The 23,913-nt window shown below is 44.7% G+C and overlaps 1 protein-coding gene across 1 annotated transcript; it reads left to right on the top strand.

Annotated features, from left to right (window-relative positions):
• The first annotated feature begins 7,264 nt into the window (after window positions 1–7,264).
• Window positions 7,265–11,577, top strand: MAGEL2 (MAGE family member L2). The gene is given in 2 exon segments (XM_032259960.1): window positions 7,265–9,303; window positions 9,305–11,577. Coding segments are annotated over 2 exon segments (3,729 nt in total). The 5' UTR covers window positions 7,265–7,404; the 3' UTR covers window positions 11,135–11,577.
• The last annotated feature ends 12,336 nt before the right edge of the window (window positions 11,578–23,913 follow it).

Raw genomic sequence — 23,913 nt, 5'->3', positions numbered from 1 at the left:
ATTCAAAACACTGACAACACCAAATGCTGACAAGAATGTGGAGCAAAAGGAACTCTCATTCATTGCGGGTGGCAGGTGAGAATGCAAGGCAGTACAGTCACTTCTGAAGATAGTTTTGTTGCTTCTTGAAAATGAAATATATATTTTAAAATATAGGCAAGCAATTGTGCTGCTTAGTATTACCCAAGTAGGTTGAAAACTTACATCCACACAGGAATTTGTACATGTTTTATACATTTTTTCTTTATAGTTGCTAAAACTTTGAAGCAATCGAAATGTTCTCCAAGAGGTAAATGGATGAACAGACTATAGCACATATATACAATAAAAGATTATTCAGTGACAAAAAGAAATTAGTAACCTGCACATGACTGTTTATAGCAGTTTTATTCATAATGGACAAATCCTGGCAGCAACCAGGGTGTCCATCACTAGGTGAATGGGTACATAAACTTTGGTATATCCAAACAATAAAATATTATTCAGCATTGAAAAGAAATGAGCTATTAAGCTATAAAAATATATGGAATTAACTAAAATGCATATTAAGTGAAAGAAGCCAGGTTGAAAAAGATACCTACTGTATGTGTCCAACTATGTTACATTCGAGAAAAGACAAAACTATGGAGACAGTACAAAGATCAGTGGTTGCCAGGTTTTTGAAGGGGAGGGGATGAATAGGTAGAGCACGGAAGATTTGGGGGCTGGGAAACTATTCTGTGTGATAGTACAATGGTGGATGTATTACATTAGACATTTGTCAAAATTCAGAATGTACAATACCAAGAGGAAACTTAATGTGAACTACTACGAACTTTGGGTGGTAATGACATGTCAGTTTATGTCCATCAGCTGTGAGAAACATACAGTTTTGGTGGGGGATATTGATATTGGATGAGACTATATGTGTGCTGGGGGAACCAAAGTTTATATGGAAACTCGCTGTACTTTCAGCTTAATTCTGCAGTGGACCGAAAACTGCTCTACAAAATAAGGTCTATTAGATAAAAAGAAAAAGGTGAGTTATCAGGCCACAAAATGAGGAGTATCAAATGTGTTTTGCTAAGTGAAAGAAGCCAATCTGGAAGGCTACGCATTTTGATTCCTGCTATAAATAATATTCTGGAAAAGGCACACTATGGAGAAGCTATAAAGATAAAAATTTGCGGAGATTTGGTGGGAGGAGCACAGGTTTTTTAGGGCAGTAAAACAATTTTATATAATAATGTAACGGTGGACACAGGCATGTGTTATTACACGTGTATAATTTTGAAGTAAATTGAAAAAGTAAATCAAATTTTGAAGTAAATTATACACGTGTATAATTGAAATAAAGAATCTGAATAGTGTGATTTCTGTTAAAATCTTTGTACTGTCTTCATTTGTCAAATTGTCAAAACTCATAAAATATATACATAAAGAGTGAATACTAATGTAAACTAGGGACTTCGGTTAATGATATCGGCTCATCAGCTGAAACAAATATACCACTCTAACGCAAGACATTAAAATAGGGGAAGTTCCAGGGGACAGGAGGACAGGGATGATGGGAGAGGGGAGGGCATGCATGGGAAGTCTCTGTACCTTCCTCTCATTTTTTTCTGCAAACCTACAATTGCTTTAAAAAAATAATTTATTAGTTAAAAACAAAAGACACAAACAAAACTCACAATAAATGACACATCATTTCTCATTCACTGAAAAGCCTAAAATAAAAATGGCTGAGTGACTGTATCAATTTTGGCAATGATGTGGAGCAATTGGAACCCTCATAATTGCTAATTGGAGTGTAAAACTGCAGTCACCACGTCACCTCCATTAGAGTAACCAAAATCAAAAAAAGACTGACACTATAAAATTTTGCAAGGTTGTCGAGTACCTGGAATTCTTATGCATTCTGGTAGAGTGTAAAATGGTCTAACCCAACTATGGAGAACTGTTGCAGTTTCTTATAAACAGTCATCTATCCTATGACCCAGACATTCAATCCCCAGGCATTTACCCAAGATAAATGGAAGCATATATTTACAAAAAGACTTGTAAAATAATTTGTAAAGCAACCTTTTTTTTCATAATAGCATCAGATTTTAACAGTCTCACATGCCAACCTGTAAGAGATAAATTATGGAGTTATAAATACAATGGAATGCTTTTCAGCATAAAAAATAGCAAACTTACAATACATGCAACATATTTACATTTAAAAAAGTTGAACAAAGGAATATTGACCTCTATCTATCTATCTATCAGCATAGGAGGTCATATCTATCTATCAGCATATCTATCTATCTATCATCTCACTGCCTCCTATGCTGATTCCATTTTTTAAAGAAATAAAGAAGCGTATGCTTTTGGTGGTAGAATAATTGACTAGAAAAGAGTGCATAGAAATTTTCTTTGATAATAAAAATATTCATATTGCTTTGAGTGTTGGTTACTCAGTGGCAAAGCCCATTAAATTGAATACCTTAGATCTGTGCATTTAATTACATGTTAATTCTATCTAACATATTTTAAAGAGTTTGGCAGCACTGGTGTAATGGTAAGATGGATGGGCTGGGCATGGTGGTTGATGCCTACAGTCCCAGCACTTTGGGAGGCCAAGGTGGGAGAATCACTTAAACCCAGGAGTTTGAGGCCAGCCTGAGCAAAATAGTGAGACCCTGTCGCAATGAAAAATAAGCAGAAATCAGCTGGTTGTGGTGTGGCCTGTTTCCAGTCTTGGCAACTCAGAAGGCTGATGCGGGAGAATTGTTTGAGCCCAGGAGTTTCAGGCTGCAGTGAACTATAATCATACTACTGCACTCCAGTCTGAGGGAGAAAGCAAGATCCTGCCTGGTGGGGGGTGGCAAAAAGAAAAAAAGAATGCCAGCTTTCACAACAAATAGATTACGATTTGAATCTGAATTCTGCTCTATAGTGCTGGATCTTCTAAGCCTCAAATTCTCGACATGTAAAATCAAGCCAAACACTTATGGATTTTGTAAGTAATCAATGAGTAGAGTCTATTATACTCTGAAGACGGTATTTTATCAAATAATAAATCTTCAATAAATAGTAGCTACACTATTTTAATCCTTGCAATTCTTTTTTTTCAAACTGTGTACTTATGATATATCCTGTTTTTTAAATAATTTTTCTGCTTAGACTGTCTATCTGGATCACATGAATCTTTCGCAGCTTCAGGTTTGTTTTCTTTCTTTTCAATGCTGCAATCAGCATCACAGCTGCCCTCACCCCATGTTCCAAGCAGAAGCGAGTACTTGATTATTTTCAACCTCTATTACCAATATGAGGCTTAAACAATGCAACAACAACACCTTATATGTACTAAAAAACCATATTAATATCCCTATGTGACTAACAATAGATTAGTTTAATGTTCCTATGTGACTAATGATAGATTAATGTCCCTATGTGACTAGCAATATATTAGATTAATGTCCCTATATGACTAACAACAGATGCAGATATGACTTGCATCAGATTTTTCTCTGGAGTCTTATATATAGCACAGTGCTGGGCATGTAGTGAATGCTTAATAAAAGGTTATTTCACAAACAAGTAATTTTAGAGTTTATGAAAATCATAAATGATTTTGTCACTTACGAATATTTACACAGTCTCGCAGCTGCAGGAGATGGAAAGATAGGCAGTTCTGGTGCTAATCTTACCATTTCATTTCATAGCTCCTCAGTGACCACTCAGTGTGAGCTGGGGATACCAAGGTGAGGCAAACAGTCTCCAATCTGCTCCTAGTTCCACAGTGTTCCTACTCCCATCACAATATCGTTAGTTCTCCCTTTCCTATTTTTAAAAATTATTTTGTACTCTGCTGTTATATACTGATGTAATCCATTAAAAGTCCTTTCTAGTTAGAGAATAGAGACCCACATTTCATGGATAGTTTGTATTTTTCCCTTTTGTTTTCCACTCACCTTGAATTTTCAAGCTGTTTGATAAAAAACAAGGAAAGGAAATTTTGACACCACTTGCTTCAAATGTGTTGAGGAGGAAGAACATACGCACAGAAAGGGAAAGAGGGCTTCAGGAAGCTGGAAGATTTCACAGGAGTGATTTGGGGAGATCGATCTAAGACTTGTGGTCTAATACCCCACTAGACTCAAGGCGATGCTATGTTTTGCTGTTATAAAGGTGTTCAGTTTTCACAGAGGACCCGTGTGTCCCTTGTTTCCTCATGTGCATTCGATTTTGCCCACAAGTAATTTGTAAATAGCCAGGGAGAGTCCCAGGACAGCCTGGGTCTGAGAGCACTGATTGTCTGAAATAAGCAGATGTCTCTTCCAGGGAGAATAAACTTGGTTTACCCTCTTTACTTGCTCCAATAGAATCAGTGGATACATAATCTTTAATTTTTCCCTGCCAGGCAAAGAATATTTCCAAAGAGTGGCAAGAGTGGCAGCATAGACGTTTTTAATCTTCCATTTCTAATTACTCCTACATAAATTTTTCCTTTGCATAATTCCTAATCTTTTCTTTCTGGCTTTGCTGTTGCCTGTTGGCATAAACCGGAGCTCTTTTCATAGATTTGGTGAGAGTTGACACTGTGTGTCAGTGCTATACACGGACCTCCAACATCAGTGAGAACAGCGAGGCCCTAATGGGAACCATTCATCGTGTGGGATGACCAACAGCATGGTGGACTGCAGGCCAAACCTGTCAAAATTCCGGAAAATAAACAATTAGTGGGATAACTTAGTCTCTGCATAGTTTAGACATTTGAATTAGAGTTGAAAAAAGGATGCTTTAGTGAGGATAGAAATGCCATAGGCTAAAAAATGAACTGGCTTTTCCAAAGCCATTCACAGCCAGTAACACCCATGTAGCAGAGTTGATGATAGCTGATCGTGAGGGTAAGGCATGTCGAGTTGACCCCTCTACAGTGTATCCAAACCCTCACGAAACTGAGAAATCCTATATGGATCTGAGCCATTAACTCAAGGCTGAGAAATGAAAACCATGAAACATGGTGGTAGACATTCTGCAGAAGCTTTTTTGTGTGTAGATGGCCTTCTCCGGGTATACACAGGGGTGACGTCCAGTAGTCCACCCTTATCCTTGGGGAATATATTCTGAGCCCCCTGTGGAGGCCTGAAAGTGGAGACACTATTGAATCCTATATGTAGTATGATGTTTTCATGTGACGGCCGAGACAGCTACTAAGTGAATAACAGGCGGGTAGCGTATACAGCATGAATACACTAGACAAAGGGGTAACTCATGCCCCAGGCAGGATGAAACAGAAGGATTTCATACTACTACTCAGAATGGCATGTAATTGAAAGCTTATAAATTGTTTATTTCTGGAAATGTCCACTTAATCTTTTCGGACCGCAGTTAATTGCAGGTAACTGAAACCACAGAATGTGAAACTGCAGGCGCCAGAGTGCTACTGTGTTCGCTACCTGCTCATTAACCACTTAGTAGCTGCCTCAATATCAGTTCCACTGTCGGTTTCCCAGTGTTTGCGTTCAAGGAACTCTTGTTTTACTTAATAATGGTCCCAAAACACAAGAGTAGTGATCTTGGCAAGTTAGGTGTGCCAAACAGAAGCTGTTAAGTGCTGCCTTGAAGGAAAAATGTGACAGTTGTCCATTAATAAGGAAGGAAAAAATTGCATGCTGAGATTGCTAAGATACACGGCAAAAACAAACCTATCTGTGAAATTGTGAAGAAGGAGAATGAAAGGGATACATGGTATATACAGGGTTTGGTGCAGCCTTCAGGTTCAGGGTCCACGAAGGGGTTTGGAATGTATCCCCTGCAGATAGCGTGAGAGGCTACTGTATCATAAAGCACCCTTAAAATTCCGATTGCTTTGAAAAGAATTTCCTGGGAATAACAACATCACTTAAATGCCCAGAAAATCACTGAAACCTCACCCCCTAATTCTTCTGTTATTGTTTAAGGCAATAATAACATACCTTCCCTTGGATCCATAAATTACCAAATTTGAGGACCCCTGGCTATGGGTACCCAGGGAGGAGTGGGGTGTACCCTTCGTCGTCCTCATCTGCCCCCTAGTGGCATGTTTTGTTACTCTGGACTACTGCCCTAGGCTGCAAACAGCCTCTTTAAACGAAATATCCTTGGTATTTAGTACTTTGTGTGTTTCCAGAAAACTTTTCAACTACTGAGATTATCAGTTCCTTTCACCATAAAATTGTATAGCATTGCCCAATAATGTTATTGTCATCTGCTTTATCCGTGAATACTTGATTGTCTCATATATAAACTGATTTTTTATCACGAGTATTTTCCCCAGAAATTTGGTTATGCTTTGCCTATTTTTCCTATATATCCAAATTTATCAATTTTGGATCTATTTATATACCCATTTTGTTATCTTCAGGTGCATTATTTGGTTTTCATTTTTAAAATTTCTTTCCTGCTCTGAAACTGAAAAACGCTGAGAAACCTGCTCTGTTCCCGCATCTGAGCCATTCCACAGGCAGTTTTCCCCACGCTAAAAATGCTGTCTTCCACTGATTTCTGGCACGTCTCAGTTTCCGTGACTTCTTTCTCTACTTGCTGCTATCTCTTTTCTCCATGTGTGTCTAACATGCCTATCTTCTTCAAGACATAGCGCAAGCACCTTCCCTTTCACATGTCTATTTTTATGAGGAATAGCCGCCGAGCAGGACTCCCAAGACATCATACAGGAGTTCCTACAGGGCATCCTTCCTTGGCAGTCCCACAGCACCGCAGATGCCCTGTGTCTGCCAATACTCATCAGCCTCTCTTCTCATATGCCTCCCGCGGGACCCTAAGAGAGTAACAGTCCCTGCAACTTCCCACTTTCCCGGGACAACGACTTGCGTGCCTTCTCCATTTCCTTGACTCCTTTATTCAATTATAATACAGGTATCTGTCTGCTATCGCTCCTAAAACTCTCTTATGCAAATGCACTTTTTTTAATTCTGCGCCTCACTTCTGAGCTCAGACCACACCATCTCCCCCGTCTTGGATACCTTCCATGTTTCCAGTGGTCTCTTCCCACTCCACACTGCAGTACAGTGATTTTTCTAAAACATGGACCGGTTCCTGTCACTCCCCTGTGAAAACTCATCCATGTGGAGTCTGACTGGTCTGCATCTGGGGGCTGGACAGAGCGAGCAGGGATCCTGTGTCAGTCAGGACTCCGGTAGACGCCCCTGTGCAATATCCACTTGTGGTGGTCGGGGGCGGGGAAGGGGCGGGATTGAGCCCCCTTCCCCCCTCCTTCTTACTGCGGAAAGCTGCGGAGCGAGCGGCACTCACTTCCTATTCAGCATTCAGCCGGGAGGGAGCCTCTGAACGGCCACGTAGGCATTCTCTTCTCTCTGGAGGAAAAGGCCCAGCAGCTGTCCGAGGAAAAGACCCACCAGCTGTCAGCAAAGGGACATGTCGCAGCTAAGTAAGAATCTGGGTGACTCGAGTCCTCCGGCGGAGGCCCCGAAGCCGCCTGTCTATAGCCGCCCTACGGTTCTGATGCGGGCCCCTCCCGCTTCCTCCCGGGCTCCGCCGGTCCCCTGGGATCCACCTCCAATTGACTTGCAGGCTTCACTGGCCGCTTGGCAGGCACCTCAGCCTGCCTGGGAGGCCCCACCGGGCCAGCTGCCTGCCCCAGTGGCTCCGATGGTCCAGCCTCCTGCCCTAGGGGGCCCGATAGTCCCGGCTCCCCCGCTGGGGGGCCCGATGGGGAAGCCTCCAACTCCCGGGGTCCTGATGGTGCATCCTCCGCCTCCGGGAGCCCCGATGGCCCAGCCTCCGACCCCGGGAGTCCTGATGGTGCATCCTTCAGCTCCTGGAGCCCCCATTGCCCACCCTCCTCCTCCGGGGACCCCAATGTCCCATCCTCCTCCTCCGGGGACCCCGATGCCCCATCCTCCTCCTCCGGGGACCCCGATGGTGCATCCTCCCCCTCCGGGGACACCAATGGCTCATCCTCCCCCTCCGGGGACACCGATGGCTCATCCTCCCCCTCCGGGGACACCGATGGCTCATCCTCCCCCTCCGGGGACACCGATGGCCCAGCCACCAGCTCCGGGAGTCCTGATGGCCCAGCCTCTGACTCCGGGAGTCCTGATGGTCCAGCCTGCTCCTCCGGGAGCCCCGATGGCTCAGCCGCCTCCAGCAGCCGTGATGACCCAGCCTCCGCCTTCAGGAGCACCGATGCCCAAGCCTCCAGGTCCAGGAGTCCTGATGATTCATCCTCCAGGTGTGAGAGCTCCGATGACCCAGCCTCCAGCTTCAGGAGCACCGATGGTGCAGCCAGCAGCCCCACCTGCACAGCCGATGGCTTCTTGGGCCCCGCAGGGTCAGCCTCTGATCCTGCAAATCCAGTCTCAAGTCATAAGGGCTCCTCCGCAGGTTCCCCAGGTTCCCCAGGTCCCACAGGCACCCCCGGCGCAGCTGGCCACACCCCCGGGCTGGCAGGCCACTTCGCCAGGATGGCAGGCCACGCCGCAAGGCTGGCAGGCCACCCCCCTGACCTGGCAGACCACGCAGGTCACCTGGCAGGCACCAGCGATTGCCTGGCAGGCGCCGCCGCCCATGCGCCAGGGGCCCCCGCCCATCCGCCCCAGCCCACCACCCATCCGCCCTGGCCCACTACCGGTGCGCCAGGCCCCACCGGTGATCCGTCAGGCCCCACCGGTGATCCGCCAGGCCCCACCTGTGATCCGCCAGGCCCCACCGGTGATCCGCCAGGCCCCACCGGTGATACGCCAGGCCCCACCGGTGATCCGCCAGGCTCCACCGGTGATCCGCCAGGCCCCACCGGTGATCCGCCAGGCTCCACCGGTGATCCGCCAGGCCCCACCGCTGATTCGCCAGGCGCCGCCGCCCATCCGACCCGCCCCACAGGTCATGGCCACCCAACCACTTCTCTGGCAGCCTCTGCCACCCCCACCTCCACTGCGGCAGGCCCCGCAGGCTAGGCTGCCGGCCCCGCAGGTGCAGGCGGCGCCGCAGGTGCCTACGGCCCCACCTGCTACGCAGGTACCCGCGGCGCCGCCCGCTGGCCCGCAGGTGCCCCAGCCTGTGCTGCCGGCCCCGCTGTCTGCCCCGCTGTCTGCCCCGCTGCCTGCCCCGCTGTCTGTCCCGCTGTCTGCTCCGCAGGCTGTGCCCTGCCCATCCATTATCTGGCAGGCCCCCAAGGGTCAGCCCCCGGTGCCGCACGAGATGCCGACGTCGATGGAGTACCAGGAGGTGCAGCAGACCCAGGCACTGGCCTGGCAGGCCCCGAAGGCTCCCACTCACTTTTGGCAGCCCCTGCCTGCCCAGGAGGCCCAGAGGCAGCCCCCCCCCCATGGTCCAGCTGGAGCAGCCCTTTCAGGGAGGCCCCCCCTCCCAAAAGGCTGTGCAAATCCAGCTACCCCCGCAGCAGGCGCAGGCCTCGGGTCCGCAAGCCGAGCTGCCCACACTGCCCATCCAGCCCCCCTGGCAGGCCCCGCCTGCGGTCTTGCAGGCCCAGCCAGGAGCCCCAGTAGCGGCGTCAAATTTTCCCCCGGGCTGCGCTAAATCATTGATGACTCCATCAGGAGAATGCAGGGCCTCTTCTATAGACCGAAGGGGCTCCTCTAAAGAGCGCAGGACCTCCTCGAAGGAGCGCAGGGCCCCTTCAAAGGACCGCATGATCTTTGCTGCCACCTTCTGTGCTCCCAAGGCAGTGTCAGCTGCCCGAGCACACCCGCCAGGCTCCTGGAAAAGCCTTCCTGCCGCCCCGGAGACCTTTGCTGCCTCTTCAAGGGTCTTCCCAGCTACCTCCCAGTTTCAGCCTGCTTCTCTGAATTCCTTTAAAGGCCCCTCTGCTGCCTCCGAGACCCCAAAGTCACTGCCATATGCGCTGCAGGATCCCTTTGCCTGTGTAGAGGCCCTGCCTGCAGTTCCATGGGTCCCACAGCCCAACATGAATGCCTCAAAGGCATCCCAGGCAGTGCCCACTCTCCTGATGGCCACAGCAGCTGCCCCCCAGGCAGCTGCCACCACTCAAGAGGCCTCCAAGACCTCCATTGAGCCGCCACCCCGCTCCCGCAAGGCCACCCGAAAGAAGAAGCATCTGGAAGCCGAAGAGAACAGCCGTGGACACATGCTGCCCTTTCATGACTGGCAGGGCCCAAGGCCTTGGGAGAATCTGAGTGACTGGGAGGTCCAAAGTCCTGTCCAGGTCTTGGGTGACTGGGAGCGCCCAAACACCCCCCGTGGCCTGAGTGGCTGGGAGGGCTCTAGCACCTCCAGGATCCTGAGTGGCTGGGAAGGGCCCAGCACATCCTGGGCCCTGAGTGCCTGGGAGGGCCCGAGCACCTCCAGGGCCCTGGGTTTCTCTGAAGGCCCAGGGAGCCCTCTGCCCTTGATTGTGTCTGAGGTCCCAAGTGTCTCTCCGGGATCCAGTGCCACCCAGCATGATTCCAAGGTGGAGGCACGGCCCTTGTCTCCCTTGGATGAGAGGGCAAATGCACTGGTGCAGTTCCTCTTAGTCAAGGACCAAGCCAAGGTGCCTGTCCAGCGCTCAGAGATGGTGAAAGTCATCATCCGAGAGTATAAAGACGAGTGCTTGGATATCATCAACCGTGCCAACAGTAAGCTGGAGCGTGCCTTTGGTTATCGGTTGAAAGAAATTGATACCAAAAGCCACGCTTACATTGTCATCAACAAGCTGAGCTACCCTACAGGGGATTTGGTGGCATCCTATTTAGACAGGCCCAAATTCGGCCTCCTGATGGTGGTCTTGAGCCTCATCTTTATGAAAGGCAATTGTGTCAGGGAGGATCTGATCTTTCATTTTCTGTTTAAGTTAGGGTTTGATGTCCGGGAGACAAATGGTCTCTTTGGAAATATGAAGAAGCTCATCACTGAAGTGTTTGTCAGGGAGAAGTACCTAGAGTACAGGCGAATCCCCTACACTGAGCCTGCAGAGTATGAATTCCTCTGGGGCCCTCGAGCATTCCTGGAAACCAGCAAGATGCTTGTCCTGAGGTTTTTGGCCAAGCTCCATAAGAAAGATCCACAGTCCTGGCCATTCCATTACCTTGAAGCGCTAGCAGAGTGTGAGTGGGAAGACACAGATGAGGATGAACCTGACACTGGTGACAGTGACCATGACCCTGCCAGCAGACCCCCTCCCCGCTAATAAGTGTAGCAGAGATCTCGTTCCTGTGTTTTCCTGGCCAGAGGCCCCTGAGAGGGTGGGGGGACATTTGTGTTTCTGGTGTTTATGTTCCAGTTCCATGTGTGTAAGTTTGGATTTTCAACCTGGTTTCATATCTGCCAAAGCTTTGTACATTTTTCATGTGGTGTTGATTTCAATCGGCTACTGTTCTACTCTGTATTTTGGCATCTGTAACTTTAAGTGAGATCTGTGATTCTTTGTTTTGTATTTTGATTGTTATGTTTTGGTATCAGTGTTGTGCTGGCTTTGTGAAATGAATTGAGAAGCTATCCATCTCATTCTGGTATAGTTCATGTTGCATTGTAATCGGTTGTTACTTGAATGTTCAAATGACTCATCAGTAAAAACTGTCTACAGAGAAGTAAATATCTATATCTATATATATAAATATACTTTCAGCATAACAGAAGTGTTTGTCTTTATTCTAATTTTTACACTAGATGGTACCAGCCAAGTTTTGCCGTATTCTCTGAATAGACATGAATACCAATACTACTCTCAGTCATAGTAAAAACCACGGTGTTGAAATTGTTTTCCAAGGGGAGTGCTCCATTCATCTTTATAAAGATGCAGTGATTTAAGTGGGTGGTAAAACATAAGCTTTCTATTAAACCAAAATAAAGCTTCACAAGTCAGTGATACTGAATTAGGAAAGAGGTCATATTCCAACCTCACAATACTCTTTCAAAGGAAGCGTTATTGTCCCTACTTTGTAGGCGAAGAGATAAGGCTCCAGGAGATTATTTAAAGCACACACATTAGTGCCCAGCCGGTAACGTTGTTATTAGAAGCAGAAATGTCCTTAAGGTATGTGGGGAAGGAGGGCCAGCTGCCTGTGGGACCACAAATAACCAGGTGGTCTTGCTGCATGGAGAAATTGGCCAACAGGGCATTTGTCAATCATATGGCCCCTGGGGGGTGTCCAGTAGTTCAAATTTGGGTTTCATTAACAGGATGGAAATGTGCTCCCTGCAAGATACTCAGGCTTATAACAGGGAAAAGGAATAAAACAGGTTTCATTGAACTGGAAACGTTGCTGATTGCAGGCAGTAGTGGATGGGTTAGGGGAGGGTGGTGGCGGTGGTGGGGGGGTTCCTAGCAAAGTGGAGTTCTAGGGGAAGGTCCTGGGAGGAAGGGTCAATTCTAACATATAGGGAAAGTCAGCCAGCAATGCCTGAAGTTGCTAAACAACCATGGTCAGCCCTTGGATATGAGCCTGGTCTAGGCAGGAAAGGGACAAGGGAATGAACTGGCCTGAGTGTTTTAAGGAAGGATATTCAAGCACACACAAGGCTGGTGTACACAAAAGGACATTCCTGAGGTCATGCTCTCTTCATGTGGACAGAGGAGTATCAGCCCTGCTTGTTACCCTCTACTGTCTCATCAGAAGGAAGAAATTCAACTCCATATCCCGCTTCTAGGAAGCCAAAGTCCCAGATGAGGTTAGTGGCAATGGTGGAATTCTCCTGCCACCTAGCGGTGCCACCGCAGCTGCCTCAGCAGCAGCAGCACCCCCCTCCACGGTTCCTAACTACACACCATGCGTATACTTGGATTGTGACTACTCCTTGCTTCACCACTTTTGCCCATAATTTTATCTATATCTGTGCCCAGACATTCCTTATTTTCTCTTATAGGCCAAGGTGGCATCTGTTTTCAAGGCCGATCCGTGCTTCAAGCAACAATTTCTGCCCTTGGTCCTGCAGCGCTGCCACTTAGGAAGCTGACTAGGAGAGGAACCCACCAGATGCAGACTCTATTCCTAGCAACTGCAGAGCTGAGCTTTCCAGGACGTTGATTCCTGTCCCAGGAACCTGCCAGACTGCAGATCTTCCCCAAGTTGTCTAAGTGGTCAGAAACTGGGAGACAGTTTTCTATAAACTCCTTGGGTCAGAGAGTCCTTCACATTTGTCCACAAGCAATGTTTAGTTATTTTTACAAGAAAGCAAATGTCCATTGAAGGACGCAGCAATGTCCCAGCTGAGAACGGTCCCCAAAGGACGTTTAGCTAGGCCAATAAATTGGCATATTGATCTATTATTTCTTGTTTGTGTTTATTTATGATTGCTTATAAAGTTTTCTCCAGACCATTAACTCATAGAATGCTTGGGCAAGATGCTCTTTGTGGAATAAAATTTGGAAAGTAGCATCACAGACTTTGGTGCCATGCTTAAGGTGGGGCCTGGGTCTGCTCCATGGTAGACAGGCTTACTTCCCAGCTACAAACCTAACTCTCACACATGACATACATCTAATGGCCTTCATTAAAAATGCCAAGGCCTGAAAACCTGAATTTGTTTATATTGTAATGAGATATAAATTGCAATAATGAAAAATTTATTCATTACCAATGAGTAAACTAAATTAGTTAGATATTCAACTGAAAGTTTAAGGAAGAACAGCTAACACCAAAATGAAAAGCAGACAAAGACTGGGAATATAGGAAACTACAAGTTAAAAAACAGTGGAAACAAATTCAAATCCCACTTCTTTGAAAGTGCTAAAATGTAGATAGCATAGTACAAATCTTTTTTACAACAAAATTGAGAAAAAAAAAACCCAAACCTGTAATAGGCAAAGGTATCACATGAAAAAAAAATTGCAAATAACTGTTGAATCCGCTACACCTCACTAATATTTAAAGATAGAAATATTAAATCAGTATTCTAGTTTTCATTTATTAAATTGGCATAGAATAAACTAAAACCCCATTCAACATCCAATGTTGATGATATTATTTTGAAACTGGAACTGTTATACACAACCAGTGACACTATAAATTATTACAATTTGCCCAGAAATCAATGCGGCCAACTCTGTCTTCAAGAGGCTTTAACACATTAATACTATTTTACCTAGAAATTTTTCATTTGGGAATATGTCGAATGAGAATAATCTGCAGAGAAGGGGCAAAGACTTCATAGAGAAAGCTGTTTATGAACATGTAGGAGATTTATCAGGGTGTGCGCATGACCCTCTTCCCGACATGAACATACAATGTCAAGCGAGTACAGTGAGTTTCTGCTGAAAAAACCACAGCCTTCCTCAGAAAACAACTTACAGTTTGTTTCAACACACAGAAAATCAAAGACTCAGCATCCACTATTATGGGCTGTAGAGAAGAGTCATTGCGATCTGTGCCTGAAGAATTCAAACCTCGGTGCCAGCACACTCCCCTCAAAGCCATGAATGATCTCAGCAAAATCCACTTCACATGAAGCCATATGATTTCTAGTGAAGAGAAATTGCAAAATAGTTCTCAAAGTGACAAAATTCAGTGTACTCCTATATAGGGTGTTCAACCATAAGTGAGTTAATATTTTAGGACATTTGTCTTAAGAAGACGATCTGACTTTTGGAATAATTTTACTCAAAGACATTACTCCTGAGAGCAACAGAGAAAAGGAACAGTTGTCTGTCAAAGCCACCGGTGAATCAACCTTGTCAGCAAACTAGAGTTAAGGGTGGCTATTGACTGATGGAGCACTTTCTAGATTCAGGTGCCAGGGCCCTGTGGCTGCTGTAATCTGGGTTTGTAGCCCACGTTATTAATTTGCCCTCAGAGTTATAGGCATTCCCAGAACTCAGCAATTCGCACCAACAGTCATGATACTTGAAACGATACAAGAGCATTCCTGCACTCCTGCCCCTAGCTGCTGGGGTTGGAAACATGGGAATCTTTTTCTCCCCGATTTGATCTGTTGCCAGGTCTTGCCAGTTTTGCCACTTTGTATACTCAGTGTTTTTTCTCCTCTCCATCCCCGTGGTCACTGTTTCCTGCTTGAACTTGGCAGTTTCCTTTTTCATGGTCTTTGCCTTCAGTACTACCACGTAATCAAACCTCCGCCTTGGCTGCCCAGGAAATCAATGCGGAGTAAAGCATCTCAGGGCCCTCGGTGTTCCTCAGAGTAAGGTGCAGCACCTCTCAGCTCACCTTCCACACGTGAGGGTCAAGGAGCATCTGGTTAGAGCAGGTTTACCTACAGAGAAATCTACAAAAGAGGCCAGGTGTCCCTCTGCTGGACAGTTCCAAGAATTTCACGAATTCTGAATTGAAAACATGAGCCGGCCACCAGGAGGGTACTAAAGAGAAAAAGTCCCTGATGTTTAGGACCCAAGCGACATTTTCCTGTGTGCAAGCAATTTTGTTCTTTCAAATCTCTTAAAGGGTTTCATTGTGAATTCTACCAAGGGATATATACAACAGTACTAGCACAGTAGTACAATCCTCTAATCTGTTGAGATTCTGAAAGTTATATCTACCTCTTTCTAAGAGATGACACTTATGAGGAGCCTTCTTCATTATCAGCTTGCTCCTATTCTTATTAATGACATTAAATAAATCATCCTGGCTGTGTCAGGGACATGTCCTTCTCTGTGCAAATGGTCTGGCTCTACAAGCTGCCCATTCACCTCTAAATGAGACTTGCTTTCTGCACTGTCCGTTTTTCTGAGTGAACTCAGCTTGTGAGTTGCTGTTAACAGAAGGACTGATGATATCCAGTCCATCAGCAATCACCACAGAGCATTTTCTAGACCCAGGAGACTTCCTGGAGCTGCTCTGTAATGGCTCAGAATCTTCCCCTGAAACAGCCAACGGGATGGGGTCACAAAGCTGTGGAATCGAAATGTTGGTTTTGTTAGCTTCCGTGAGACAGCCTCGAAAACATTCTATCCTGAAATAATCATAGATTCACAGGAAATTGCAAAAATTGTGCAGGTCAGTCTCGTGTCCCCTTAATGTAGCTTCCCCCAGTGTTTATATCCTGTATAGCTGGAGTGCAATATCAAGGACATGGACATGCAGCCATCTGTACATTCAGCTCAATGCCATCTTATCACATGTGCAGATAGTGTAACCAGCACTGTGATCAAGATACAGCGCTCTTCCACCACCACAAAGATGTCTCTCATGCTACCCCTTTATAGCTGTGTCCATCTCTTTTCCCTCCATTCTTAACCTCTGGCAGTCACTACTCTGTTCTCCATCTCTATAACTGTAATTTCAAGCATGGGCCCTAAAAGCAATAACACCTTTGAAACTGGCATCTTTTCACTGAGCATCATGCCCTGTTGTGGGTATCAATCATTCACTTTTTTGATGCTAATAAAATATTTACTGTTTTATGGAATCGGCTGTTTCCATTTTTTAGCTGCTGCAAAGTTGTTAGGAACATGTGTGCACAAGTTTTTCTAAGGATACACTTTCATTTGTCTGTGGCAAATGCCTGTGGCCGTAATTGCTATATCATCTGATAGGTCTATGATTACTTATTTAAAGAGCCTTTCAAACTATTTTCCAGAAGGGCTGTAATATTTTACATTTCCACCAGCAATGTAGGAGAAAAATTTATCTGCATCCTCACAAGCAATTGGTATAGTTTTTGTTGTTGTTGTTGTTAATTCAGCTGTCCTAATCAATGTGTAGTGATATGGCATTGTGGTCTTAATTTACATTCCTCTTAAGTCTAGAGTTGTTGAACATCTTTCTGTCAGCTTGTTTCTCATTTGTATATCCTCATTGACAAAATGACTGTTCAGTTTTTCTAAGCAATTTATTTTTTTTAGATGAAGTCTTGCTCTGTCACCCAGGATGGAGTGCAGTGGTGCCATCTTGGCTCACTGCAACCTCCACCTCACCTTCAGGGTTCAAGTGATTCTCATGCCTCAGCCACCCAAGTAGCTGGGATTACAGGCGCACATCACCAAGCCCAGCTAATTTTTTATATTTTTAGTAGAGATGGGGTTTCAACATGTTGGCCAAGCTGATCTCAAACTCCTGACCTCAAGTGATTCACCTGCCTTGGCCTCCCAAAGTGCTGTCATTATAGGCATGAGCCACAATGCCTAGCCTCTAAGTGAATTTTTTAAAAAAATGTATTGGGCTTTGAGAGTAATTTCTGTATTCCAGATTTGAGCCGAGATTGCACTGAGTCCTTTGAGAGTAATTTCTATATTCAGATATGAGTGCATTTTGCAAGTATTTTCCTGTCTCAAATGTGGCTTTTGTCTTCATAACTGGGCCTTTCACACAGCAAAAGTTTTAAATTTCAATGAAGTCTGATAGATTGATTTGGTTTTTCTTTTATGGGTCATGCTCATGGTGTCATATACATCTAAGTACTTTTCATCAGATCCCAGGTGTCAAAGATGTTCTGTTACTTTTTCTTATAAAAATTTAAGAGTTTTATGTTTTATATTTAAATCTGTGATCGATTTTGGGCTAATTTTGAATAAGGTGTAAAGTTTAGCTGAGGTTCTTTCTTTGCTGTGTGTGTGTGCGTTTGTGTTTTGTTTTTGCCTTTGGATGTCCAGTAGTTTTATTAACATTTTAACATTTCTTAAAAGTACTATCTTTTCAACATTGAATATTTGCTTTTGCACATTTGTAAAAATTCAGTTAGCCCTATTATGTGGGCTATTTCTGGGTTCTGAATTCTATATTTTGTCCCATTGCAAGATAACACAGATATTTAAAAGGTACATATAGACGTGTGTATTATATACATAGATATACCCCCCACCGATTCCATACTGTTGTGGCTATTGTAGTTACATAAGAAGTCTTAAAATTGAGTATAGGGATTCTTCTCATATTCTTTTTACAAAATTGTTTAGCTATTCTAGATCTTTTGATTTTTCACATAAATTTTTTAAAAAGCTTGCATACATCTACAAAATGTCTTGGTGGACTTTTGATAGGAATTGAGTTAAACTTGTATGTCAAGTGGGAAAGAGCTGACATTTACTACACTGAGTCTTCCAATCCATAAACACACTATATCGCTCCATTTATTTGGATCTTCTTTGGTTTCTTTCATCAGCATTTTGTATTTTCCAGCATACATGTCCTATACATGCTTCTTAGGTTTATAAGTACTTCATTCTTTTTGAGCAATTGTAAATTACATTATATTACATTTTTATTTGAGATGGAGTTCTGCTTTTGTCGCCCAGGCTGGAATGCAGTGGCATGATTTCTGCTCACTGCAACCTCCGCCTCCTGGATTCTAGCGTTTCTCCAGCCTCAGCCTTCTGAGTAGCTGGGATTACAGGTGCCAGCCACCACACCCAGCTAATATTTTTATTTTTAGCAGAGACAGGGTTTCACCACATTGGCCAGACTGGTTTCGAACTTCTGTCTTCAGGTGATCCACTAACCTTGGGCTCCCAAAGTGCTGGGATTCCAGGGGTGAGCCACCGTGCCCGGCTGTGTATTATATTTTAAATTTTAGTTTCCACCTATTCAACCCAGAACTCAAAATGGTTGAATTTTGTATGTTGATCATGTAGTGTGCACGTTGCTGAACTCATATATTAGTTCTAGGAGTTTTCATATATCCCTTGGGATTTTCTTTGCAGACCACTGTGTCATCTGCAAATAGAGACAGTTTTATTTCTTCCTTTCCTATTTGTGTACTTTTTAAAGTAAAAAGTTCCTTATTATTCTGGACTTCCAGTGATATGTTGAATAGGAGTGGTAAGAGCAGATTTGAATTCCTTGCTACTGATGTTAGGGATGAAACATTCAGTTTTTTTGCTACGAAGTATAATGTTAGCTGTAGGTTTTGTGTAGGTCTCCTATCTCAAGTTGAGCAAGTTCCCTTCTATTTCTATTTTTCTTAGATTTTATTTTTCTTTTTGTCATGAATCGGTATTAAGTTTCGTCAAATGTACTTTCTGCATTGATTGCTATGATGATGTGATATTTTTCTCTTTAGCCTGTCAATATGGTGGATTACCTTCATTTATCTTTTAATATTGAATCAGCATTTTATTTGTAGAATAAACACGCTTTGATCATTTTATATGTATGTAATTGCTTAATTCTCTTTGCTAATACTTTGTGAGGATTTTTACCTCCACATTCATGGAGAATGTTTGACTGTAGTTTTCCTTTTCTGGCATTGTTTCTGTCTGATTTTGGTATCTGAGTACTACTAATTTTATAAAATATATTGTTCCCTCCTTTTCTGTTTTCTGGAAGAGATTGTGTAAAGTTGGTGCTAATTCCTTTTTAAACATTTGGTGGAATTCTCTAGTGAAGCCATCTGGGCATGGAGATTTATTTTCTTCAGAAAGTGTGTGTGTAACTTCTCAACGAAGCATATTTACATCATCTCAGCATTTGTTTCTGATGACTTTCTTTTCTCATTCAAGTTGGGATTTGTCTGGTTCTTGGTATGAAGAGTGATATTTTACTATCCTAAATATTTTGGGTGTTGTGTTATGAGACTCTGCATCTAATTAAAATCTTCTCTTTCAACAGACTTTCCTTTTAAGGAGATGTATGGGTAGGAAATAAGGACCCCACCTCAGTATTGCCTGGTAGGGGCACAAGTTCAGGACCCCCATGTGGTCTCCGTGGACACCCAGTGAGTGGGAGGGTGTGCTCTCTAGCACAGAGCTGGGGTAGAAGTTCAGTCTCTGCACTCTGCCTTTGCTGACACCACCCTACTCAGAATGGAAGAGGCCCATTTTCATTGCTCCCCCATGAACTCCAGGAACAGAAAATGGGGAGTGAGGCCTCATTAGCATGGGAAGACTTCTCACTTGGCATCTCTTGACAGCACCCCAGCAGGGAGGGTGCAGGAAGGTCAAAGTTCAAGCTCCCCAGTTTGTCTCCATTGGCACCACACTGTGGGGGCTTGTTACTGCCTGGTGAAGGTGAAAGTCCCAGATTCTCACTCTGACGCCACCCCAGGAGGGGAGAGCTTCCTCAGCATCACCAGGCCGGGGTAGACGTCTAGGCTCTCCCCTCTGTCCTGCTGAGTGGATCTAGGGTGACGCCACAAGTTTTCCTATGGGTGTTTGTCTCCAGTAGGGAATCTAGCCTCTAAACATTTTCTGTCTTGCTAGGTTTCTCCTTTCGTGGTCTTTTGACCAGTGATTGCAGGTTATTCAGGGGCTTTTTCTGTGTGGTTTCATAAAGAGAGGATCTTCATGGATTGAGAAAATGACAATTTTAAGTGTGCCTGGAACAGAGTAAATAACAGAGTTGAATAGGCTAGGATAAGACAGCAGGTATAAAAATCCAGAAAGCCACACCAGCCTACAAAATTGCCTTAATCAGTCCAGTCTACCTACCTTTTCTACTGAGCCTAGCCTGTGTTCCCATGCATTCCATAAAGTAGGCAATGACAACTATTGTCATCACTTAGGCTTTTCTCTTTTTGGTAGCTGCTTTATCCAACCTCCTATTTTCCAATTCACAACTGAATTGGAAACAGTGTGATCATCTGTAGAGGGTGTATTGGGGGAAAATATTCCATGCAGACATTGCATAACCAATTTTTAAATTTATTTTCTTGGTACTCAGACACCCATGCTCATCAATTTTATGTTAGGAGAGCAAACTTTCTTATCACTTAGTCAGAATCCAATTCCATCCTTCCCCATACCCCATTAATGAGAAACGCATTGTCCAGGCTCGGTGGCTCATGCCTGTAATCCCAGCACTTTGGGAGGCCAAGGCGAGTGGATCACTTGAGGTCAGGAGTTCGAGACCAGCCTGGTCAACATGGCAAAACCCCATCTCTACTAAAAATACAAAAATTAGCTGGGTATGGTGGCAAGCACCTGTAGTCCCGACTACTCAAGAGACTGAGGCAGAAGAATAGTTCAAGCCCAGGAGGCAGAGGTTGCAGTGAATTGAGATGGTGCACACACCATTGTACTCCAGTCTGGGCAATAGAGCAAGACTCTGTCTCAAGAAAAAAAAGCATTAACAAAGTGTGTGTGGCATTCTTTATTGCTTCCCATTTCCACTCTTTCCACTTGATCCAATCTCCTTCTTTGCTGATAGAGACTTGATTTTGTAAGGAAGTTTACACTCCAATTTATTGGAGGTCAGGAGTTCGAGACCAGCCTGGCCAACATGGTGAAATCTTGTCTCTACTAAAAATACAAAAAATTAGCTGAGTGTGGTGGTGGGTGCCTGTAATCCCACATACTTGGGAAGCTGAGGTGGGAAAATCTCTTGAACCTGGAAGGTGGAGGTTGCAGTGAACTGAAATCATGCCAGCCACTGCACTCCAGCCTGGGTGACAGAGCGAGACTCCACCAAAATAAATAATAAATAAAGAAATAAATAAAAATAGTTGTCTTCAGCACTGAACACTCTAAGATCTGCACGGGATTCCTGGAACTGCCCTAGTAATCACACAGTCACGAAAGAAACATTGCCAAAGAACTAAAGAACAAAGGCAGAAAGCTTCCGTGGCTTTAGTGATCTGGTTAAGCTACTGTATCAAGAAATCCTGGAATGCCCTACCTGCAGGACATTTTAAAAGTAATTTCAGTTGGGTTTTATGTTACTTATAGCTACAAGCATCTGAATTGATTCCAAGTATTCCACAGTCTGATTTGGGCAACAAGTTCTGTGTTTCTCCTCCAGGTAGCCAGGTAGCCATAGATTTCTGGTTTCATGCATTAGCACCGCTTCTTTGATCTTTTGGTAGAGTCCCAAGGTCAGGTGGGTGCTGGGGAGGCTCCAAGTAACCTCAAGACAAACATGAGATGGAATAACTCATCTCCCTAGTCAATTTTACTCAAATGGAGTTTTTTCCAATGTGAAATACCATGCAGAAACATTATTACCATAACCAACAACCATAAATTACAATGAAACTTAATTCACTTCTGAATCACTATTTACTTTCAGCCCTTGTTTTTTTACGTAGTATTTGGGACTCAGAAGCTTAATGATCATAGCAGGTGTAAGCATGCACACAGGGTTCCTTCCATTTACCCCTGGTGTGGCACCTCACCCGAGGGGGAGCCAGCCATGCTCCTTTGTGAAACTGTATATCCTCGTTATGTGTGACAGTATTTTATACTGGGGAATAGTGACATGCATTGCACTTCTCCATGGATGAGGAACATTCTCTTTACTCCCACCATGCAGTTGTGCTCAGGCTCTTTCTTTTTTTATTTCCCCGAGATGGAGTCTTGCTCTGTCGCCCAAGATGGAGTGCAGTGGCATGATATCGGCTCACTGCAGCCTCTACCTCCTGGGTTCAAGCAATTCTCCTGCCTCAGCCTCCCAAGTAGCTGATATTACAGGCATGCAACACCGCATCTGGCTACTTTTTTTGTATTTTTAGTAGAGGCAGGTTTCACCATGTCGGCCAGGCTGGTCTTGAACTCCTGACCTCGTGATCTGCCTGCCTTGGCCTCCTAAAGTGCTGGGATTACAGGCGTGAACCACCACGCCTGGCCCAAACTCAGGCTCTTCCCTTTATTTATTTTTGAGACAGTCTCACTCTATCGCCAGGCTGGAGTGCAGTGATGGGATCCTGGCTTGCTGCAACTTCTGTTTTCCAGTTTCAAGCAATTATCCTGCCTCAGCCTCCCAAGTAGCTGGGACTACAGGCATGCACCACCATGCCTGGCTAATTTTTTTGTATTTTTAGTAGAGACAGGGTTTCACCATGTTGGTCAGGATGATCTCTATCTCTTGACATCATGATCCACCCACCTCAGCCTCCCAAAGTGCTGGGATTGCAGGAGTGAGCCACTGTGCCCGGCCTTTTTAATTTATTTTTTAAAGTTTATTTATTATACTTTAAATTCTGAGTACATGTGCTGATCATGCAGGTTTGTTACATAGGTATATATGTGCCATGGTGGTGGTTTGCTGCATCCATCGCCCCACCATTTACATTAGATATTTCTCCTAATGGTATCCCTCCCCAATCCCCCACCCCCTGCTATTCCCCCCTACCGCCCCAGGTCCCCATGTGCAATGTTTCCCTCTCTGTGTCCTCAGGCTCTTTCTATCATGCTCTGCAATGGCTTGTTCAGAGTTCTGGCACTGAGTTATTGAGTTCAATCCCCACCTTAGGGTGTATATTTCCAATGTGCCTAGTGCAAGGTGTGAGAGTGGGTTCCCACATCAGGCCAAGAATTTGGAAGAGTCCCACTGCCTGAAAGCAGTAGCTCTGACAATCTGAAAATGGTAGAGAATGAAGGAAAAGAATTGCAGCCACTGTAAATGTAAAACAGTTTACAAATCTTCCAAACATATGAGTCTCAGACTCATTTTCTCTGCTTATGTTTATCATACTCATATTGCATGACAATATATGGTAGGCATTTTTCATGGAATAGCACATTCAATCTTCTCAGAAACCTGAAAGGTAGGTAAACTATTTGTTCCTATTTTATAAATGATGCTGAAGCTTGTGAGCTGAGTGCATTTCTGAAGTTCACTTAACTGGCAATGCTGGAATCTAAAGCCAGCTGGAACCACTTTGGAGTCAGTGTTGAGAACACCGGTGCTAGTGTTCTCTGCTTCTCGTCTGTCTTCCGGCCCTCTGCTCCAGCGTGGCTATAATTTCTCTGAGAGTGGGCCCAGCTGGCATTGCCTCTTGCGACTGCTTTTCTGTGGCTCTCTCCCCTTGGATATACCACTCGCTGTTTAGGCTTCTGGGGTGACTGGACTTTGATTTGGAAAACCAGTCTTGTCAAAGGTGGGGATAATTGGGTAGGTTATTTTGGGGGATTAATTTTTTGAGACGGAGTTTCGCTCTTGTTACCCAGGCTGGAGTGCAATGGCGCGATCTCGGCTCACCGCAACCTCCGCCTCCTGGGTTTAGGCAATTCTCCTGCCTCAGCCTCCTGAGTAGCTGGGATTACAGGCACGCGCCACCATGCCCAGCTAATTTTTTGTATTTTTAGTAGAGGCGGGGTTTCACCATGTTGACCAGGATGGTCTCGAGCTCTTGACCTCGTGATCC

Source organism: Sapajus apella, unplaced genomic scaffold, assembly GCF_009761245.1.
Source record: "Sapajus apella isolate SASKATOON/1434 unplaced genomic scaffold, GSC_monkey_1.0 scaffold113, whole genome shotgun sequence".
NCBI lineage: Eukaryota > Metazoa > Chordata > Mammalia > Primates > Cebidae > Sapajus > Sapajus apella.
The sequence above is the reverse complement of the archived record's forward strand: the minus strand, read 5'-3'. Positions and strand labels throughout refer to the sequence as shown.